The sequence below is a fragment of the Culex pipiens genome, chromosome 3 (genome assembly GCF_016801865.2).
Source record: "Culex pipiens pallens isolate TS chromosome 3, TS_CPP_V2, whole genome shotgun sequence".
NCBI lineage: Eukaryota > Metazoa > Arthropoda > Insecta > Diptera > Culicidae > Culex > Culex pipiens.
This window is the reverse complement of record NC_068939.1, coordinates 21,141,701-21,161,372: the sequence shown is the minus strand read 5'-3', so window position 1 is coordinate 21,161,372 and position 19,672 is coordinate 21,141,701. Positions and strand designations below refer to the sequence as shown.

Here is a 19,672-nt window from a genome sequence, read left to right as displayed (position 1 = left end):
GTTTTCGGTCGCAGAAATTACAGATTTGTTCAAATCAAGTTCTGCAAAATTTTAGGATCATCTAGACATTCTTACAAATCACTGGGAACAAGAATCGTCCCGATTGGTTGAGTTATGCCCGAGAACGGGCGTGTTGAAGTTACCGTTCCAACTTTTTTGGGAGGCTTGGGCGTCCGTGTAAGTTGGACATGCGTTGGGCGTTCAATGAGAATATCCTTCCGTTCAATTAACAAAATAATTTTAAAGACATTTGGTTGAATCATTGCTGAGATATAGCTATTTGAAGCTAGAATTTTCAAAAAACTGGTGCCACAATCCGGGACCGTGGGGTTGGGGTAAGCGTGGTTGCCTCTCACCCAGTCGGCTTGGGTTCGATCCCAGACGATCCCGAAGGTATTTTTCGAGACGAGATTTGTCTGACCACGCCTTCCGTCGGACAGGGAAGTAAATGTTGGCCCCGGTCTAACCTAAAGGGTTAGGTCAATAGCTCAGTCCAGGTGTAAGAATCGTCTCCTTGCGTCCTGCCTCGGTGGAGTCGCTGGTAGGCAGTTGGACTCACAATCCAAAGGTCGTCAGTTCAAATCCCGGGGTGGATGGAAGCTAAGGTGTAAAAAGAATACAGTGAACAATTTTTTCGCTATTTTTTTTCTTTATTCAATGTTTATCACTTTCCAATGTTTCTCACCATGAGACATGTGTTGCTCTAATCTAAAGTGTAAAAAGAGGTTTGCAATTGCCTCAACAATCAAGCCTTCGGACACTTAGTTTTGACACTCGCAGTCGAGAACGCCAAGGCAATGCTGTAGAGCGAATAATTTGATTTTGATTTTGATTTTGGTGCCACAATGACCAAATCGTCTCAAAATTTTGGTGAAGACATGTTGAACCAGTTCTGTGTGCATGACTTCATTTAAAAAAGATAAGAACATTTTTGAGTTTTTCTTATAAAAAAATCGTCAGTTTTTGATTTTGGCATTTGAGCAGTTCTCTTCCAAAACCGGAAATGGATTTTATTTGTATTTTTTGATTTGGCTCAAACTTTGTTAGGGGCCTTCCCTATGACCAAATAAACTATTTTGTGTGATTGGTTCATCCATACAAGTCTCCATACAATTTTGGCTGCGTCTATACAAAAATGGTATGTAAATATTCAAACAGCTGTCGCTTTTGAGTTAATTTTCTGATCAATTTGGTGTCTTCGGCAAAGTTGTAGGTATTGTTGAGGACTTTTGAGAAAAAAATTGGCACAAGGAAAAAAAAATTGCAGATTTTTTTATCATTTTTTTCTACTAAAACTCAAATTCCCAAAATATGTATTTTTTTTATTTTTGAGATTTTTTGATATGTTTTAGGGGACAAAAATCCGCAACTTTTGAGCCATAGAGAAACATGGTCATAAAATCTGCCGCCGAGTTATGATTTTTTGAAAAAATAGTGATTTTTGGAAAAAATCGAAGTTTCATGCAAAAACAAGTTTGACATTATTTTTTAATGCAAAATTGAATTTGCAATCGAAAAGAACTTAACAGATTTTTTGATAAAGGGCTCCGTTTTCAAGATATAGCCTCCGAAAGTTTGATTTTAGCGAAATATTTGTAGTTTTTCAATTTTTAAAAATAGTGACCATAAGTGACCATTTCTAAAAATATTTTTTTTGAGAAGTTCAGAAAATTTGCTAACAAGCTGTCTAAGAGACATTGAAGATTGGACCTCCGGGTGCTGAGATAGAGCCGCTTTTAGAAAAAGAAACACGAAAATTGAAGTTTTCTTAATCTTACCAAAACAACCCACCATTTTGTAATGACCATATCTCAGCAAATAATGGTCCGATTTTCAATTTTAATACAAGAAACAGTCGTGAAATTTTCCGATCTTTTCGAAAACAATATTTTGAAAATTTTTATATCAAGACTAGCATTTTAAATGGGCGTAATATTCAATGTTTGGCCCTTTTAAATTGTTAGTCTTGATTTAAAAATTTCCAAAATATTTTTTTCGAAAAATCGGAAAATTTCACGAAGGTTTTATGTGTTTGATAATTTGACCTTGATAATCGGACCTTTAGTTGCTGATGGTGGGTTACTTCCCTAGTAACATTTTTAAACTTACAGGTTTTATCATGGTTCTGGAAACCCTCATACGGCCTAAATAGGCTTTTATGGCCTACTTAAAACCTAAAATGTTACTAGGGTTTGGTGAGATTAACAAAACGTCAATTTTCGTGTTTCGGGGTATGGCGATTGTCCACGCTCCATACAAAAAAGATTTTTTTGTATGGATAATTGTCCACGGAGGGGAGGGGGGGGGGGTTGAGAATTCGAAAAAAGTGTCCACGTGGTTTATGGATAGCCCTTAGACAATTTTATAGCAAATTTTCTGAACCTCCCAAAAAAAATATTTATAAATGGTCACTTATGGTCACTATTTTTAAAAATTGAAAAACTGCAAATATTTCGCTAAAATCAAACTTTCGGTGGCTATATCTTGAAAACGGAGCCCTTTATCAAAAAACTGTAAAGTACTTTTCGATTGCAAATTCAATTTTGCATTAAAAAATAATGTCAAACTTGTTTTTGCATGAAACTTCGATTTTTTCCAAAAATCACTATTTTTTCAAAAAATCATAACTCGGCGGCAGATTTTTTGACCATGTTTCTCTATGGCTCAAAAGTTGCGGATTTTTGTCCTCTAAAACATATAAAAAAATGTCGAAAATCAAAAAATACGTATTTTGGGAAAGTGAGTTTTAATGAAAAAAAAAGTTGATAAAAAAATCTGCAAATTTTTTTTTCGTGTACCTATTTGTTTCTCAAAAGTCCTCAACAATACCTACAACTTTGCCGAAGATACCAAATTGATCAGAAAATTCACTCAAAAGTTACAGCTGTTTGAATATTTACATACCATTTTTGCATGGACAGCTGCCAAAATTGTATGGAGCCCAAGTAACATTTTTTTTTCCAGGAGTTCTACAAGAGCTCTTCAAGATAGCTACAGCATAGCAGATTGGACCGCGGTAGGATAAAACTCTCTTCAAGTACTCTTCCAAACTCCTGAAGAAGTTTTGAAGAGAATTTAATCCTACCGCGGTTCAAACTGCTATGCTGTAGCTATCTTGAAGAGCTCTTGTAGAACTCCTAGAAAAAAAATGTTACTTGGGGAGACTTGTATGGGTGAACTAATAACATAAAATAGCATATTTGGCCATAGGGAAGTCCCCCAACAAAGTTTGAGCCAAATAAAAAATACAAATAAAATCCATTTCCGGTTTTGGTACAGAATTGCTCTATTGTCATTTCCCGAAATGACTTGACTTGTCTTGGCTTGGCTAAGACATTTTTGAGGCTATTCTGGACCTGATTTGAGGTCGGTGGAATCTTTGCATGCTGGACGCGATTCACAAAGGGAATTTTATTTCCCAAGATGACTTTCGAAGCACGATGCAACATGCTTTCGAATTAAGTATAATAGTTCTGGGTTTTTTAGCCGGATGGGCGAACCAGCATGTGATAATGCATTGGTATCGTCGAAACTAGCAGTTTAGTGCAGATATTAACGACTAAGCTTAATAATTCGTCGAGATATGTATCTCAGTGGATTGGGTTTTGAAAGAGCTTGACAAAAATGTGCAACATGCCGAAATTTTGGTTAATTTTGGCCTCGTTTTAGTCAATTTGAAGGCGGCTGAATGCAAACAGTTTTCTTAAAGTGGATGTAACTTTGGCAAATTTCAATGGATTTTTGTCCTGTTTCAGCCGGGGATGGAGGACACTCCAGACTACCTAGTTATGCAAAAATGAAGCAATTTTGAAAAAATTTCATCGTTTTTTGTTTTTTGGCTTTAGGTTTGCAAATCGTTTTTCGTAAATATCTTTTGACAGAAAAGGGCTACGGGGAAGATTTTCAAGTCGCTAGACTTATCGAAAGCTTAGAAGGACCGAAAGTGTCCAAATCCGTTTAGCCATTTCCGAGAAATCGCAGTGACATTTTTTAGCCAATTTTCAAGTGATTTTATATGGCATTCCTCGAAGAGGAAGCCAAAAGGGGAAATATTCGTTATCTCCCGATTTTAAACCTTAAAGAGTGCTCAATGACACAGAGAGTGCTAATGGTGAAGAGCACAGCGGTAAAGAGTTGAAGTTTTTTTGTTTTTTGTTTCATTGAGCACATTTTTAAGGGCTATAAAAAAACGAAACTATTGGCACTACGCCCCCCGGAGCATGGCCTTCCTCTAACGTGGGATTTCTGCTCCAGCGCCTCTGACGAGACAGGAGAAACCGGGACCGACGTTTTACTTCACCATCCGATAGAAGCTCAGTGGATAAGGCGGGAATCGAACCCGCGTCTCATAGCATCATCGGGATCGGCAGCCGAAGCCGCTACCCCTGCGCCACGAGACCGACTGTAAAATTGATAGCCACGGGCTATACCGACTGTAAAATTGATGGAATCGTGAGAAATGGGTGTATTTGTTGTTGGATAAATTTGAAAAAAAACGGCTTTTACAAATCTATTGTATATTAAATTTCAAAATAGTAGCGGACTGACAGGACCCGCTGGGGGTAGAAAGTGATATTGTTTGACGGCTGTTTCGCGTCCATATCGCGCGCGGTGCTGAAATTTATTCATCAGCGATGCATCATTTGAGCTCTGTGGCGGTGTGTGTGTGTGTATAACTGGAGATTATTGCACTCACACGAACGGGACTACAACAGCAGGCAAAATGCATGAGAGTTGCTCGATAAAAGGATTTATAGTGGAAGCGTGCCGGGTTTTACAGAATTTTTTTCAATATTATTTATTTTTTTGTTTCGCAGTCTATTGGAGGACAAACAAGAGGATTCAACCCAGGTGGTGGCAACTTTTAGTGTGAAAAATGACAACCAGAGGGATCAGGCGGAAAAAGTCCTACTTGGCGGAAATTAAGGTGGCAGTCATTGGGGCACCCGGCGTGGGGAAAAGTGGTAAGTTTTCACATTTTTTTTTTCTCTGTCTCTCTCTCTCTCCAACTGCCAATCACTGTAATGACGTCCAATTTGTTGATGCACTCGTTGTCATGCTTCCCTATTCCGGAATGTCATATGACTAATGGATTCCGTCAGTTGGAAAATTCTCGCCTGCAACCTGAGTGAACACAGTCAACATCCGCCCGGGCAAAACAGCTGGCAAAATTTAAGCCCATGTTCGACGAGGTTTTGCGCGTTGCTAAAATATAAACATCCATTAAAAACAACGCGTCGACATTAACTAGCATCCAGATTGATTAACCCTCAATCGTTTAATAAAACTTGTTTCATTTTGATTGCCTCTTAGTTGTTTGAAGCGGTTTTTCCCCAAAATTAATTTCAAAATGAGTAGAACTAAAAATTTTAAATTAGAAAACAATACCGTTTCATCAAGGGTTAATCCCTGGGCCCCGTCATCGAGGTGGTTCAAGCACGTGCCAGATGTCGACCGCCAACTTTCGAGTGGCGAAATTTGCGGTGGGGGGTTTTTCAGTCCGGCTCATCTTTCCAATTAACACTATCCCGCGGAAATTTTTTGAGACTCTGAGTGTGATTGAGGAAACCCAACTGCTTTTTTCACAGCTCAAAGAAAAAAAAAACGAAGCGAAACGATACCTTTCGGTGGAGTTTTGTGTCTCGTTAGGTTGGAAAACTTGCGTGGAAATAAACTGGGACGAAAATAAAAAAAAATCTGAGCCGTGACGCAATGACCTTGCTGCTGGTTGGGGGAAATGATTTTTGACAAGATAGAGTGGACAGCTGCCCCGAGTAGGTAGATCTTTTTGATGGCTTTTTAATGGTGGTTTGAGAGGGGAGTGTGAGCAGATTTTGGTTGATTTGCAATACTGTAACTGAGCAATTCTCTGAGATTTCGGTCATTAGTTTTTTTTTGTATTTTTTTTATTCCGGCTGAAACTTTGTGGTGCCTTCGGTATGCCCAAAGAAGCCATTTTGCATCATTAGTTAGTCCATATAATTTTCCATACAAATTTGGCAGCTGTCTAAACAAAAATGATATACGAAAATTTAAAAATCTGTATCTTTTGAAATAATTTTTTGATCGATTTGGTGTCTTCAGCAAAGTTTTAGGTATGGATAAGGATTGCATCGGAAAAAATTATACACGATTTTTGTCATGATTTTTAATTTCACCATTTGATTTGCAAAAAACAATGTTTTTTATGTGTGTTTCAGACGACATCAAATGCCAACTTTTCAGAAATTTCCAGAATGTGTGAAAAACTTTCGTATCAATACTAACTTAAAATATTATCGAAATATTGGTCGCATAACTTCAACTTCATTTTTCGATGTTAAATCGAATTTGCAATCAAAAGGAACAATAGTAAAATTTTGATATAGTGTACCAAATTTTCAAGTTACAGTCATTTTTAGGTATTTGTTTTGAAAATAGTGGCAGTTATTCATTTAAATAAGAGCCAATGTTTGCCAATTTAAAAAAAAAATGCCTTTAAAAACGAGAAAAAATCTCTATTTTTTGCTTTTTGAGCTTTCAACTAACGGTCCGATTTTCATATTTAATTTTGAAACATTCGTAAAATTTTACGATCTTTCCGAAACCCATACTTTTATTTTTTTTAAATCAACACTAAAATTTCAAAAGTGAGCAATTCTCTACGAAATCGGTCTTTTTTCTTAAATTTTAATTTTTGCATTTTTTAATCCGACTGAAACTTTTTTGGTGCCTTCTGTATGCCCAAAGAAGCCATTTTGCATCACTAGTTTGTCCATATAATTTTCCATACAAATTTGGCAGCTGTCCATACAAAAATGATGTATGAAAATTCAAAAATCTGTATCTTTTGAAGGATTTTTTTGATCGATTTGGTGTCTTCGGCAAAGTTGTATGTTTGGATATGGACTACACTGAAAAAAACGATGCATGGAAAAAAAAATTTTGGTGATTTTTTATTTAACTTTTTGTCACTAAAACTTGATTTGCAAAAATAACCCTATTTTTATTTTTTTTTTTATATGTTTTAGAGGACATCAAATGCCAACTTTTCAGAAATTTCCAGGTTGTGCAAAAAATCTTTGAGCGAGTTATGAATTTTTGAATCAATACTGATTTTTTCTAAAAATCGAAAAATTGGTCGCAAAAATTTTTCAACTTCATTTTTCGATGTAAAATCAAATTTGCAATCAAAAAGTACTTTAATGAAATTTTGATAAAGTGCACCGTTTTCAAATTAAGTCCAATTTTAGGTGACTTTTTTGAAAATTGTCGCAGTTTTTCATTTTTTAAAATTAGTGCACATGTTTGCCCACTTTTGAAAAAAATATTTTTGAAAAGCTGGAAAATTCTCTACATTTTGCATATTTGAATTTTGTTGATACGACCCTTAGTTGCTGAGATATTGCCATGCAAAGGTTTAAAAACAGGAAAATTTATGTTTTCTAAGTCCCACTCAAACAACATACCATTTTCAAATGTCGATATCTCAGCAACTAATGGTCCGATTTTCAATGTTAAAATATGCGAAAAAATCAATTTTCCTGTTTTTAAAACTTTGCATGGCAATATCTCAGCAACTAAGGGTCGTATCAAAAAAATTCAAAAAAGCAAAGTACAGATAAGCTTTTCAAAAATATATATTTTTCAAAGGTGGGAAAACAAGTGCACTAATTTTAAAAAATGAAAACCTGCGACTATTTTCAAAAAAGTCACCTAAAAATGGATTTAACTTAAAAACGGTGCACTTTATCAAAATTTCACTAAAGTACTTTTTGATTGCAAATTTGATTTTACATCAAAAAATGAAGTTAAAAAATTTTTGCGACCAATTTTTCGATTTTTTGAAAAAAAAAATCAGTATTGATTTAAAATATTCATAACTCGCTCAAAGATTTTTTGCACAACCTTGAAATTTCTGAAAAGTTGGCATTTGATGTCCTTTAAAACATATCAAAAAATTAAAAATAGTGTTTTTTTGCAAATCAAGTTTTAGTGACAAAAATTTAATTAAAAAATCACCAATTTTTTTTTTACCAAGTATCAATTTTTTTCAGTGTAGTCTATATCCATACCTACAACTTTGCCGAAGACACCAAATCGATCAAAAACTTCCTTCAAAAGATACAGATTTTTGAATTTTCATACATCATTTTTGTATGGCCAGCTGCCAAATTTGTATGGAAAATTATATGGACAAACTAGTGATGCAAAATGGCTTCTTTGGGCATACCGAAGGCACCAAAAAAGTTTCAGTCGGATTAAAAAATACAAAAAAATCGAATGACCGAAATCTGAGAGAATTGCTCAAGTGGAAAAAAATTATTATTACGCCATCTTGAAATTTTAGTCATGATTTCAAATAAGTTAAATGTAGAATATTTTCTCAGCTCTTCAAATTTTTTTTTTTTTCAGAAGTGGGCAAACATGATTACATAATTCAAATATTTTTTCACTGCGACTATTTAAAAAAAAGTTACCTGACAATGGCTATAACTTGAAAATTGTGCACATTATCAAACTTTCACTACAGTAATTTTTGATTGCAAATTCGATTTTGTATCGAAAAATGAAGTTGATTTTTTTTTCGATTTTTAGAAAAAATCAGTAGTGATTCGAAAATTCAAAACTCAGTCAAAGATTTTTTGCAAATCTTCGAAATTTCTGAAATAATGGCATTTGATGTCCCCTAAAACATATCAGAAAATAAAATAAAAAGTGTATTTTTGCAAATCAATTTTTTATGACAACAAGTAAAATTAAAAATCACCAGATTTTTTTTACCGCGTATAATTTTTTTCAGTGTAGTCCTTATCAGACAGCAAATCGATCAAAAGTTTTTTTAGAAGATATAGATTTTTGTTTTTTTTTATATATCATTTTTGGCCAGCTGCCAAATTTGTATGGAAAATTATAAGGACAAACCAATGATGCAAAATGGCTTCTTTGGGCATACCGAAGGCACCAAAAATGTTTCAGCCGGATTAAAAAATACAAAAAAAAACCGATTTAGAATTGCAAAAATGTCACACTGCTGAGAATATTTAAAAATCTGATGGAAAGATTTGAGCTTATTATTAATCATAAATAAAAAAAAAATTACTTGGATTGAATTCCCGGAGTTTTTTCTGAATATTTCAAAATTAAAACAGTTAAGATTAGTTTCTGAGTTTCAAGTTACAAGTGTTACTGAAACAGAATTTCGTAAAACAGGTTTCTTAGGAAAATTTTATTTTTTAAACATGCTAGAAAATTTTGGTGGCAACAAAAAAATTATTTTTATTAAAAAAATAAATTCTAATGACTTTTGATAAAACCAGAAACAATCTACATAACTAAAAAATTAAATTTTATACAAATTTAACAAACCTAACTAAACATAAATTATGCTGTGTTTCAAATAAAATTTGAAGACAAATCTAACTTTTGTTTGAATTAATTAAGTGATGCACCGAAATAAAAAAATAATGCATTTAGACCGAAATAAAAAAATAACGGTGACTATTACAGGCACCATGGTTTTTAACAAAAAAAAATCACTACAAAATTAGCAAAAAAAAAAACAAAAAAAAAATTAAAATTTGAATACTTTGTATCATATTTTCACATTTGACTGAAACAAAGTGCTTCAAAATGCATTTTACACTAGTGCAGTTGTTTTTGCAATCATTAGTTTTCAAAAAATGTAAGATTTGACGAAAACAAAAATTTTAACGAAAGAAACTTTTTGCAGTACTGTACATCAAAAATTTAAAAATTTAAAAAAAAAATTAAATTAACCTAAACTAATATTTTCAAAGTTTTTTTTCTGCATTCCTCCTTAAAAATTGGCAAGAGATTCAATAGGGAGGGTTTTATTTTCAAAATACTTCAAATTTTTAGCGAAATTTGGTGTGCAAATTAGCTGAAAACTGAAGCGTTTTAAAAATAGTTTCAATTTTGATTAATTTTTGATGTACAACTTCGCAAAAAGAATTTTTGCATCGCAAAACATATTTTTCGCCAATCCTCCTTTTTTAAACTGATGATTGCAAACCAACTGTATTAGTTTAAAATGGTTTTGACAGCAAATTTTTAATTAAAAGATTAAATCTCTAGCTTGATTTTTTGCAGCCTGCAAAAGATAAAGAAACATGAGCCCGAAAAAAATGTCAGAACATTTTCAATTGTAAGTGCCATAAATTGATTAAAGTTATGTTTAGGATTTCTTTTACTCTTGGTGAAAGTTTCAAATGAAATGCGATAATAAGCCGAGGCACTTTCAATGCATCATGCATAATAGGATTAAGTAAAGTTTAATCATCATTTAGCTCATTAAACTAAATAACAAAAGAATATTATTGCAGTTAAGAACACAACAAATTGATCCTTTTACTCATTTGCAAGCTTATTGTTTCGACTCCAATAAATAAATCCTCATTATCAGCTGAAATGCCATTCCCGTGCATTCTTTGTTTGATTAATTTTAATTTCAGTGCATATTTCAGTAGAAAATTACTCAATATAATTCCAAGGAACGTTAATACATTTATTTTTAATTAAAAAGTTCAGACCCCATCCGCTGCCCAAACAATAGCCACCCAGCACCATTAATGACTATGCGTGTGAGTGTGCGTGCGGGGAGGGAGGAAGGAGGCCTGTATGAAAAATTCAAATTACAATTTTCCAGTGAAATCGAAACCCGCCATTATTTTCCAGTCAGTGAAGCAATTACCATTTGATTTCCCATCGGTTGCCCCTCGCTGCGACCTTTTAATTATTCATTCGAGCGCCGTTGATGCCGTTACCGCAAAATGATTGTTAAATTTCACGTTGGGACACGCGCGCACACACACACACACACACACATACGTTTGTTCGCTTGCCCATCAGTCAGTCAGTCGGTAGTCGTGAATAATTAAGGGGTATTATTATTGGGAGGGCTTTGGCTGTCTGTCCGTTTCATCGTTGTCAGCCACCGTCGATAGTTTTGATTTTCAGAGTGTTTTTTCCTGATTTAGCGCATTTTTAAACCATTTTCTTCGTTTTTCATCTTCTCTTTTTTGGCAGCACTGACGGTTCGGTTTTTGACCAAACGGTACATTGGAGAGTATGACCATCAGGCAGGTGAGTGAACCACGTTGGTGAAACGTCAAAGCGAAGCATTTCAAAGTGGATCACTGAGCTGACTTACAACGTTTTTAGACCATTTTGGAATGCTTTGCCAGTATTTTTTTTTTCTAAAATGACAGGTGCTCATCTCGTTACAGAAAATAGACACAAATACGAGATCATGGTGGATGGTGAAGCAGTACTCTGCGAGATTTGGGATACCTGTCCGAAGGTAATAGAAAGGTGTCTTTAAAGGTTTGGAGTCTGTGTAGTATATTTTTAACAATTGCACAAAACAACAATTTTCAAGCATTCAAATATACGTTTCTATTTTTTTAATATCCTGAGGAGACGGAAATAACATTTTTTGATATTTGAAAAAGTTTTAAGGAAGAATCCGTAACACTTTCTGTTATTTTAACAGTACATATTTGTTATTGAAATGATATGAATTTAGTTATTACCGTCTGTTCAGGAAGTCTCACCCTAACAACCCCCCATTTTCTAATGTCGTTATCTCAGCAACTAATGGTCCGATTTTCAATGTTAAAAATATGTAACATTCGTGGAATTTTCCGATCTTCTCTAAAACAATATTTTCATTTTTTAAATCAAGACTAACATTTATAAAGGGACATACATTCAATATTACGTCCTTTTGAAAAGTTAGTCTTGATCAATAAAAATCAAAAATATTGTTTCAAAAATATCGGAAAATTTTACGAATGTTTCATATTTTAACATTGTGAAAAATAGCGGGTTGTTTGGGTTAGACTTACAAAACATCAATTTTCAATATAATCAATATCTCAACAACTAAGGGTCGTATCAACAGTGTTTCAAAAAGCAAAATATAGAGAATTTTCTCAGCTTTCAAAAAAAAAACCAGAATTGGGTAAACACGAACACTAATTTTAAAAAATGAATAACTGCGATTATATTTTCGAAAAAGTTACCTAAAAGTGACTATAACTTGAAAACGGTGCACTTTATCAAAATTTCACTAGAGTACTTTTGTTTGCAAATTCGACATTGAAAAATAAAATTGAAAAACTTCTGCGATTTTAATCACACTAAGCCGTTCAACCAATTCTCATCACTTTTCCGTTTCCGTTTTCCGATATTAAATCTACATTTTCAGATGTATCAACAATGAAGAGTTGCTTTGCTCACTTTTGTTTGAGCTATTTATCACTTTAAAAAAGTCAAAAACACTTTATTCAAACTGTAATTTATGATCAAAGTGCTGATAGGCCAATTATTGAAATAGGCTGAGAAAGGATATAGTTCCCCTACCCGAGCAGACGGAAATAACTTGGGAATAACATTTTTTGATATTTGAAAATACTAGGCCAATAACATTTCATGTTATATATAACAAGATTTGTTATTCATCGTTATGATTTTTTTGTTATTTGATTGTTATTGTCATAACAGACTAATATCATTTTCAGTTATTCTTCGAACAAATCTTTGTTATTATTTTTTGTTATTTTAACAACTAATCCGATCATCCCAATAACAGTTGGCGTTATTCTTCCATAACAAAAAATGTTATTCCCAAGTTGTTTTGGCTTTCAACCAATATCAGACCAATAACAAATTTTGTTATGATAACATAAACTGTTATTAAACTCTTATGCAAAAATTGATTTTTCAAGAAGATTCCATAACAATTTCTGTTATTTTAACAGTATTTGTTATTGAAATGGTATGGATTTTGTTATTACCGTCTGCCCGGGTAGCTCTTCAAAATTTTTCACCCTGTATAATTTTTTTCAATATAGTCCTTATCCATACCTACAACTTTTCCGAAGACACCAAGTCGATCAAAAAAATTCTTCAAAATATGCAGATTTTTGAATTTTCATACATCAAATTTGAACAAATGGACAAATGATGCTAAATGGCTTCTTTGGACACACCAAAAACACCAATAAAGTTTCAGCCGGATTAAAAAATACAACGATTAAAATTAAAAAAAGACCGATATCGTAGAGCATTGCTTTACTTTGGTCATTCGAATTTCGGAAATTAAATGTTTTTTTTTATTTTTATTTCCTCATTTTTTTATTTTTCATAAAAGGTGGGGTGCTTTTTTACATGATCATGAACATTGCTGAAATTTCAAGGTATCGCAATTTTAGTGAAAAGTGTTGATTTTTACCCGTTTTCGTTATTTTACCGTTTATGCGCGCGGTGCGTCGAAAAAAAAAACAGTTTTTATGTTCAAAAAATCATATCGAAATTTTGGATATGTTATGAAATACTTTACAAGGAACCAGGGAAAAATATTTTTAGGTATGAGCTCTCTGGTCCTAAGACTTTCAAATCAGCAAAAGAATTTTTCAAAGGATTTTTCAAAAATTCAGCTAATTTTTTCGTACTTCAACATACGTTTCCAAAAAAGCTAAACTAATAATCTTTTTTTTTTTCAAAATGTGACGCTCCTAAATTGGTTCAGCTCTTCCGGGAATATGATTTTTTAAAATGAACAATTCCAGCTCAAATCAGGAATTTTTCTGGTACTTTTGTACCTGACTCTCTCCGATTTCAATGAAACTTTGTAGACATGTTATCCTGGGCCTATATAAGCCATGTTTGTGTATATGGAGCCATTAGTACTCGAAAATAACATTTGAGAAGGGCGTAAGGTATTTAAATATTTTTTTAATTTATAATTTAAAAATTACTGTATCTCGAAGCCGTTGCGTCGTATCAAAAAGTATTCACTCAAATAGTCAAATATCGTGAAAATAAACAGGACTCAGGCAAAACTATAATGTTCTTAAAATGTGATTTCAAAAATCAATAATATTATACAATTAATATTGGATAAACCAAGCTAGAATCTTGAAATTTATTTTAAAATTGTACCTTAAAAATAAAAAAAAGTTGTCAAATTTTTAAAACCGCGCATCGAAACATTACTGAATTTATTCTGTTTCTTAAGAAAAACTATTATTGATACTGAATATTTGTCACTAATCCAATGGAATTAATTTTTTCAGTCTATGTTCTGATTGGAGGACAGTCAATGATATATTGACTCAGGAAAGAGAATGTTGCTACTGTTACTTTCACATAAAATCATTAAAATTAAAAAAAATTGAAGTTTTTTAAAAACTTATAACAATTTCATTGTTAAGTAAACTTTAACAAGATTCGGTTGAAAATGCAATCATTTGTAAAAATTAAAACATTTGTTAAAGGAATAACTGTAATAACAAATGATTCCTAATATTTACCATGCATGTGATAAGTTGATGATTCCGAAAAAAAACATGTTATTTTTTAATTTTTGTTTGCATTACATAAGAATTCAGCAGGATTCACTTCTCAGTTGTTTTGTTTACCATTTTTTGTTAATGTATGTTTTGCCAACAACTAGAATTTTTTTAAGGGGACCTTTAAACATTTGAAAAACAATAGCTTATAAGACCCCTTAAAAAAAAAAAAACTGAAATGTTTCATATCAACTTCATATCAAATTGTTAAATTTCACGCGATTTCACGGAAATCGTCAAATTTCACAAATTTCATGCTGTCCCCGAAATCGTGAAAATTCACTAACGCTATGAATAAGCTATTTTGAAACAATTCAATCTACATTATTTTTTAAATCTGTGGAGTGAGGACAAGCTGGAGCCCAACAAATTATTTTTGAATTTCACGTAATATTTAACGAACACTACAGCTTCAATAGTTGGCACAGTTCAATCCATTTCACTACTCAATATTGAACGGGCCAGTTTAATCGTACTTCAAAAGCTGCATTTGAAAAAGGCGCCTCAGCATTTTAAAAGCTAAAATTATTTAACAAGCTCCTTTGTGTTAAATGGAAGCTTGGGAGCCACCTATTATTTTACACTTCAAGTCTTGCGAATAAAATATAGTTACCTGTTGTTTCGAAAGTAAAAAAAAATACACTTTCAAATGTTGGCTCAAACTTTTTGAACTTTATTTACTTTAACTTTGTCAAACATAACGATTAAAAAAAAATAAAAAAAATAACCCATGCTTTCTCCCTCATCGACAGGTCGAGGAGCACGGCGAGCCGTCCCTGACGGCCGGTTCCGAGGTGGTCCAGTGGGCCGACGGCCTGCTGCTGGTGTACTCCATCACCGACCGGGACTCGTTCAACTACGTGCGCCGCGCCAAGGAGGACCTGCCGTGCGAGACGACGCCGCCGGTGGCGCTGGTCGGCAACAAGGTGGACATGGTGCACCTGCGCCAGGTCAGCACCGACGAGGGCGAAATCCTGGCCAAGGACTTTGAGTGTAAATTTGCGGAGATTTCCGCCGCCGAGCACGTCTTCCAGGTGGCCGAGGCATTCCACGACCTGTGCCGGGAGGTGATCGCGGCCAAGCGCAAGTCCAAGCAGAGCTTCATCGACAAGATTGACCGGATGCTGAGCGGGTCGCGGACGTACAACCGGGGCAAGAGCGACAGCATTTCGCCCAAGGACTGACGAGCGGGGCAGCGGGGTTTTTTTTTTCTGCGGGGGAACTTGTTCAATTCAATTATAGAACGGTTCTATCCCAATGTGCATTGTTGCGCGGTATTAATTGAAATTAGTTGTATTGATTTGTTGATTTGCTCTCCCCCCTCCTGGCTCCCGAGGGGGTTTCGTAGGGATGTTATCCGATCTAGTGTCTGTATTTTTTATTTTCCTCCAATCCCGCAATAGTGTGGATTGCGTGTGCCGAGGTGTAGATTTAATTTATTTCAATTTGTTTAAGTGATAGGACAACAGTAGTGCAAATATGTATGAAACAGAGACAGAAGAGATAGATAAAAAAATAGAAAATGAGAATGAAAACAATAAACAGTGAAATATACGAGCAAACAAGTGAGATTAAATTTAATTAGCGTTTTTTTTTCTTTTTCCAGATATAGAAAACATTTTCGCAGCGAGTGTGCGTTTGCGTTTGTGTGTTATTCGATATCTGTATTTTATATTTTTTATAGCGCTTTATGGCAGGTAATTGAATTGGAAACCCGATCTAAACAAATAAATTTATCCACACCTGATGCTGGAGGTATTAAACGCATCGAACAGCTTTCATTGCAAACTGTTTGTTGGATTTGTCGATGATATCTGTTAGCTCATATCAATATGGTAATTAATGCTTGTCAGATTGTTTGGAAACGCAATCGGAAGAAACCGTATATTTGTCGGATTGTTTTTCCATAATCTGCTTACTTTTCAAGAATTTAATAAAAATTTCATGCTAAAAATAAAAAGTTCTGATTAAAAAATCATACTCAACTGTTAAACTGAAGCGCTTCCAATGAATTCCACGCTAGCACCCATAACTCAAACTAATTAAGCAGCGCAACTTCCACTCAAGTGTTATTCTTTCCCCATAAAACACACCAATAATGAGGCGTACGCAAAGTACGAGGCGACTAAGTAGAAAAAAAAAGTTGTGCAATCCACAAGTCATTATATCATCCCCTCTTGCGACTGGCTTACGTTAATTCCGCAAATAATTTACCGCATAAACACGAGCGATTTTTATACCATCCGTCCTAATCCGGTGAAAATAATTCGGGGCGAGATCCCCCCCGCCAGCAAGTAGGCAACGCGAGCAGGTTGCACCATTTCAGGCGTGGCCAAATCTCAACTTGCCAGCGAGAGAAAGAGTCGTGGTTGCAAAGTTTTCCCTTCCATTTAGCAAATCTGGAGGTTTTCCTTTTTGCCTGCGTGAAAATGTGGTGTTACGCAGTCAGTCGGGCTGGGTAGAAGAAATATGTCCCGCCGTGAAGAAATGAAGCAAAAACTTTGATATTTATTTTGCTTGTCGCTTACAGTCAGGGAGAGAAAAGGAACGTAAGGGAAAGTGAGGTGTTGATTTAATTTTATGTGTAACAATCAATGATCAATATATATGAAGAAAAAAAACCAAAAACACATTATTGATAAATGATAATTATTCATATCAAAAACTCGTTTTAGGCTATTGAAGGTTGTAAAATTGACGGTCCCAATCCTGCAGCAATCTGGTTGTAAAAATAGTCAAACTGTATTATCAAAAATTTTGTAGGCAGTATCTTAGGGGATGAATCAATTATATCGATAATTTCCGTAGATTTGAAATTACGTAATAAAAACTTTGGTGCATAAAGCTCTGGTTTGTGTGCACCATTTAAACATAAGAAATGTGGGGAAAAAGGCGTTTTGAATATCATAAAATTGATGTAATTGACATTTGGCGAATTATTAGTTTTACTTTGTCTAACTGGGCAGCGTTGACCGTGAGAATAATGGCCTGGGGTCTAGAGAACAGCGGTATCATTCACGGACACAGAGAACACAGGTCGAGTTGGGCGAATGAATTATTCTCTCGAGGTTCATTTGCTACAAAAGTTCATCCTTCAAAACAAAAAAAAACAGAGTTGTCGAGACTACGGGAATTGAACCAGAAACCTTTGACAGACTAACCCAATGACTTAACTGCCTCGGCCACCACAGCTTGGTAGCTAGGGGGATGTCAGAAGTCGACGTATGACACTTGTTGGAGATTTATTGTATCAATTAACGAATGAACACATTTGTTTTGATGGTGTGAGTTGGTAGCATTATTCTATCGATTTTGGCTTTGAGCCCTCAATAAATTTCGAGGGAACGATTCTCACGAATTTGATTTTGGGAGTTGTGCGGAAATTTGGCTTTTCTAGTGAGTATTTCCAGGAGTTTCGTAATTTTTGTCATTCCCGATCCAAGCCTTTATGTTATAAACTTATGAAAAGTGAAGCGAGTGCATCGCCGCTTTCTCTGTTTTAATGTTATTAGATCTTTTCATAAATATATTTAGAACTCAGTTTATAGTTTTGTTTTACATCTTAATTCAAGATAAGTGGGAATTTGCATCTATTTTTTTCTCGAGCTTGGGAGTTTGAAAAAAAAAACTGAAAAAAAGTATAAAAAAATGATTACTATTGCTCCTTTGGTAACTTAATAATAAATTACATGTTATACATCGTTATGCATATTCAAAATAAAATATTACACGCAAATGGCATCTCTTTGAGATCAAAAAAGAATTTGTTTTTAATAGATATTATCTCTCAGTGAAAATCATTTCACGTCCAAATCAAATAGAACAAAATAACTATATGTTTTTAATAATGCACATCACATCGAATAAATGCATTGCCTATGTTCAAAGTGGCCACTCAAATCGTGAAAGTGGGAAAGAAGTTGGGAATTCGCCATAACCTGAAAAAATTCGGAAAGAGTAAGGAGATTGTGATTTTTTGTCGGAAATCCGAGCTTACATGTTTAAAAAAAAAAACTGCCCCTGGTTAATTTTAATATTTTGTTTAACAATATTCAAATCCTTTTTATTGAAATCGTTACAATTTATGCCATTTCAATAACAAATATTGTTAAAATATCAGAAAGTGTTATGGAATATTCTTGCAAAATCAATGTTTTCATAAGAGTTGAATAACAGTTTATGTTATCATAACAAAATTTGTTATTGCTCTGATATTGATTGAAAGCAAAAACAACTTTGGAATAACATTTTTTGTTATGGAAGAATACCTCAAACTGTTATTGGGATGATTGGATTAGTTGTTAAAATGACAAAAAATAATAACAAAGATTTGTTCGAAGAATAACTTAAATTGTTATAAGTCTGTTATTACAATAACAAAAAAATCACAACGACGAATAACAAATTTTGTTCTAAATGACATAAAATAGAATTTTCAAATATCAAATAATGTTTTTCCAAAGTTATTCACGTCTGCTCGGGTATGAGCATCTTAAAGTTATTTTTTGTTTCATTTTATCTATTTGACCTTGGACCTTTACGAAACGATTATAGCCAGCGTGAAATTATTATTCTGTTTCATTATTTAACCTGCCCAACGTCCAGCCCGGGGGCCGGATCCGGCCCGTGAAGCCATTTCATCCGGCCCGCGACGGCTTTTCAAAATAGTTCCATGACTGACCCTTAATGAAGTATTTAATAAATAAAATTATTGTCTGGATTAAAAAAAATAAGCTTGAGATCAAATTTTAACACATAATAAGAACATTCTTCATGTTTAATTTAATTCTTATAATTTTTATATTGATATTTTCTAATTAAAATATTGTGCAGGAAAACAAAATTATCCATTTCGTAAAATTGTGAAATTTATGAAAAAACTTTGATTGTTGTCTTAAAATTTACAAAAAGAGACTAAATGTTATTTCTTTCAGTTTAAACTGTGTTTACTTCAAATTGATTTTTTTTCTTTTTTCAAAATAAATAAGTTAGCAAAAATAATGTATTATTCCAGAACAACTTTTTATTGATAAAGTTTTTTTTTAAAAAAAGCTTAAAAAATTAAATTATTCTTACTGAAAATAGATCGCTACAAATACTTAAAAAAATATTAAAAAACGTATTAAAAACTTCAAAAAATTGCAATGATCATTGAAATTTTAAAGTTTTTTTTTATAAAAAATATATCAAGGCATTTAATTGCAACTGTCAAAAAAATCTGTACAATTTTAAAAAATTAAACAAACAAAAATTAAAATAAGTCAAATAAACACATTTTTGAATGTAATCTTTTTTTTTATTCTTAAAATCAAGAT

General features: G+C 33.4%; 1 protein-coding gene across 2 annotated transcripts in view; it reads left to right on the top strand.

Annotated features, from left to right (window-relative positions):
* LOC120412884 (ras-related and estrogen-regulated growth inhibitor) overlaps window positions 1-15,949 on the top strand; it is a 31,087-nt gene extending 15,138 nt beyond the window's left edge. The window contains exons 2-5 of one of the 2 annotated variants that reach the window (XM_039573512.2): window positions 4,818-4,964; window positions 11,029-11,085; window positions 11,229-11,302; window positions 15,110-15,948. In XM_039573512.2, the coding sequence (XP_039429446.1) occupies window positions 4,877-4,964; window positions 11,029-11,085; window positions 11,229-11,302; window positions 15,110-15,541 (651 nt within the window). In that variant the 5' untranslated portion in view covers window positions 4,818-4,876 and the 3' untranslated portion in view covers window positions 15,542-15,948. Of the gene's footprint in view, window positions 1-4,817; window positions 4,965-11,028; window positions 11,086-11,228; window positions 11,303-15,109 lie in introns of those variants that run through there. The other variant, XM_039573513.2, reaches the window with a different exon arrangement.
* The last annotated feature ends 3,723 nt before the right edge of the window (window positions 15,950-19,672 follow it).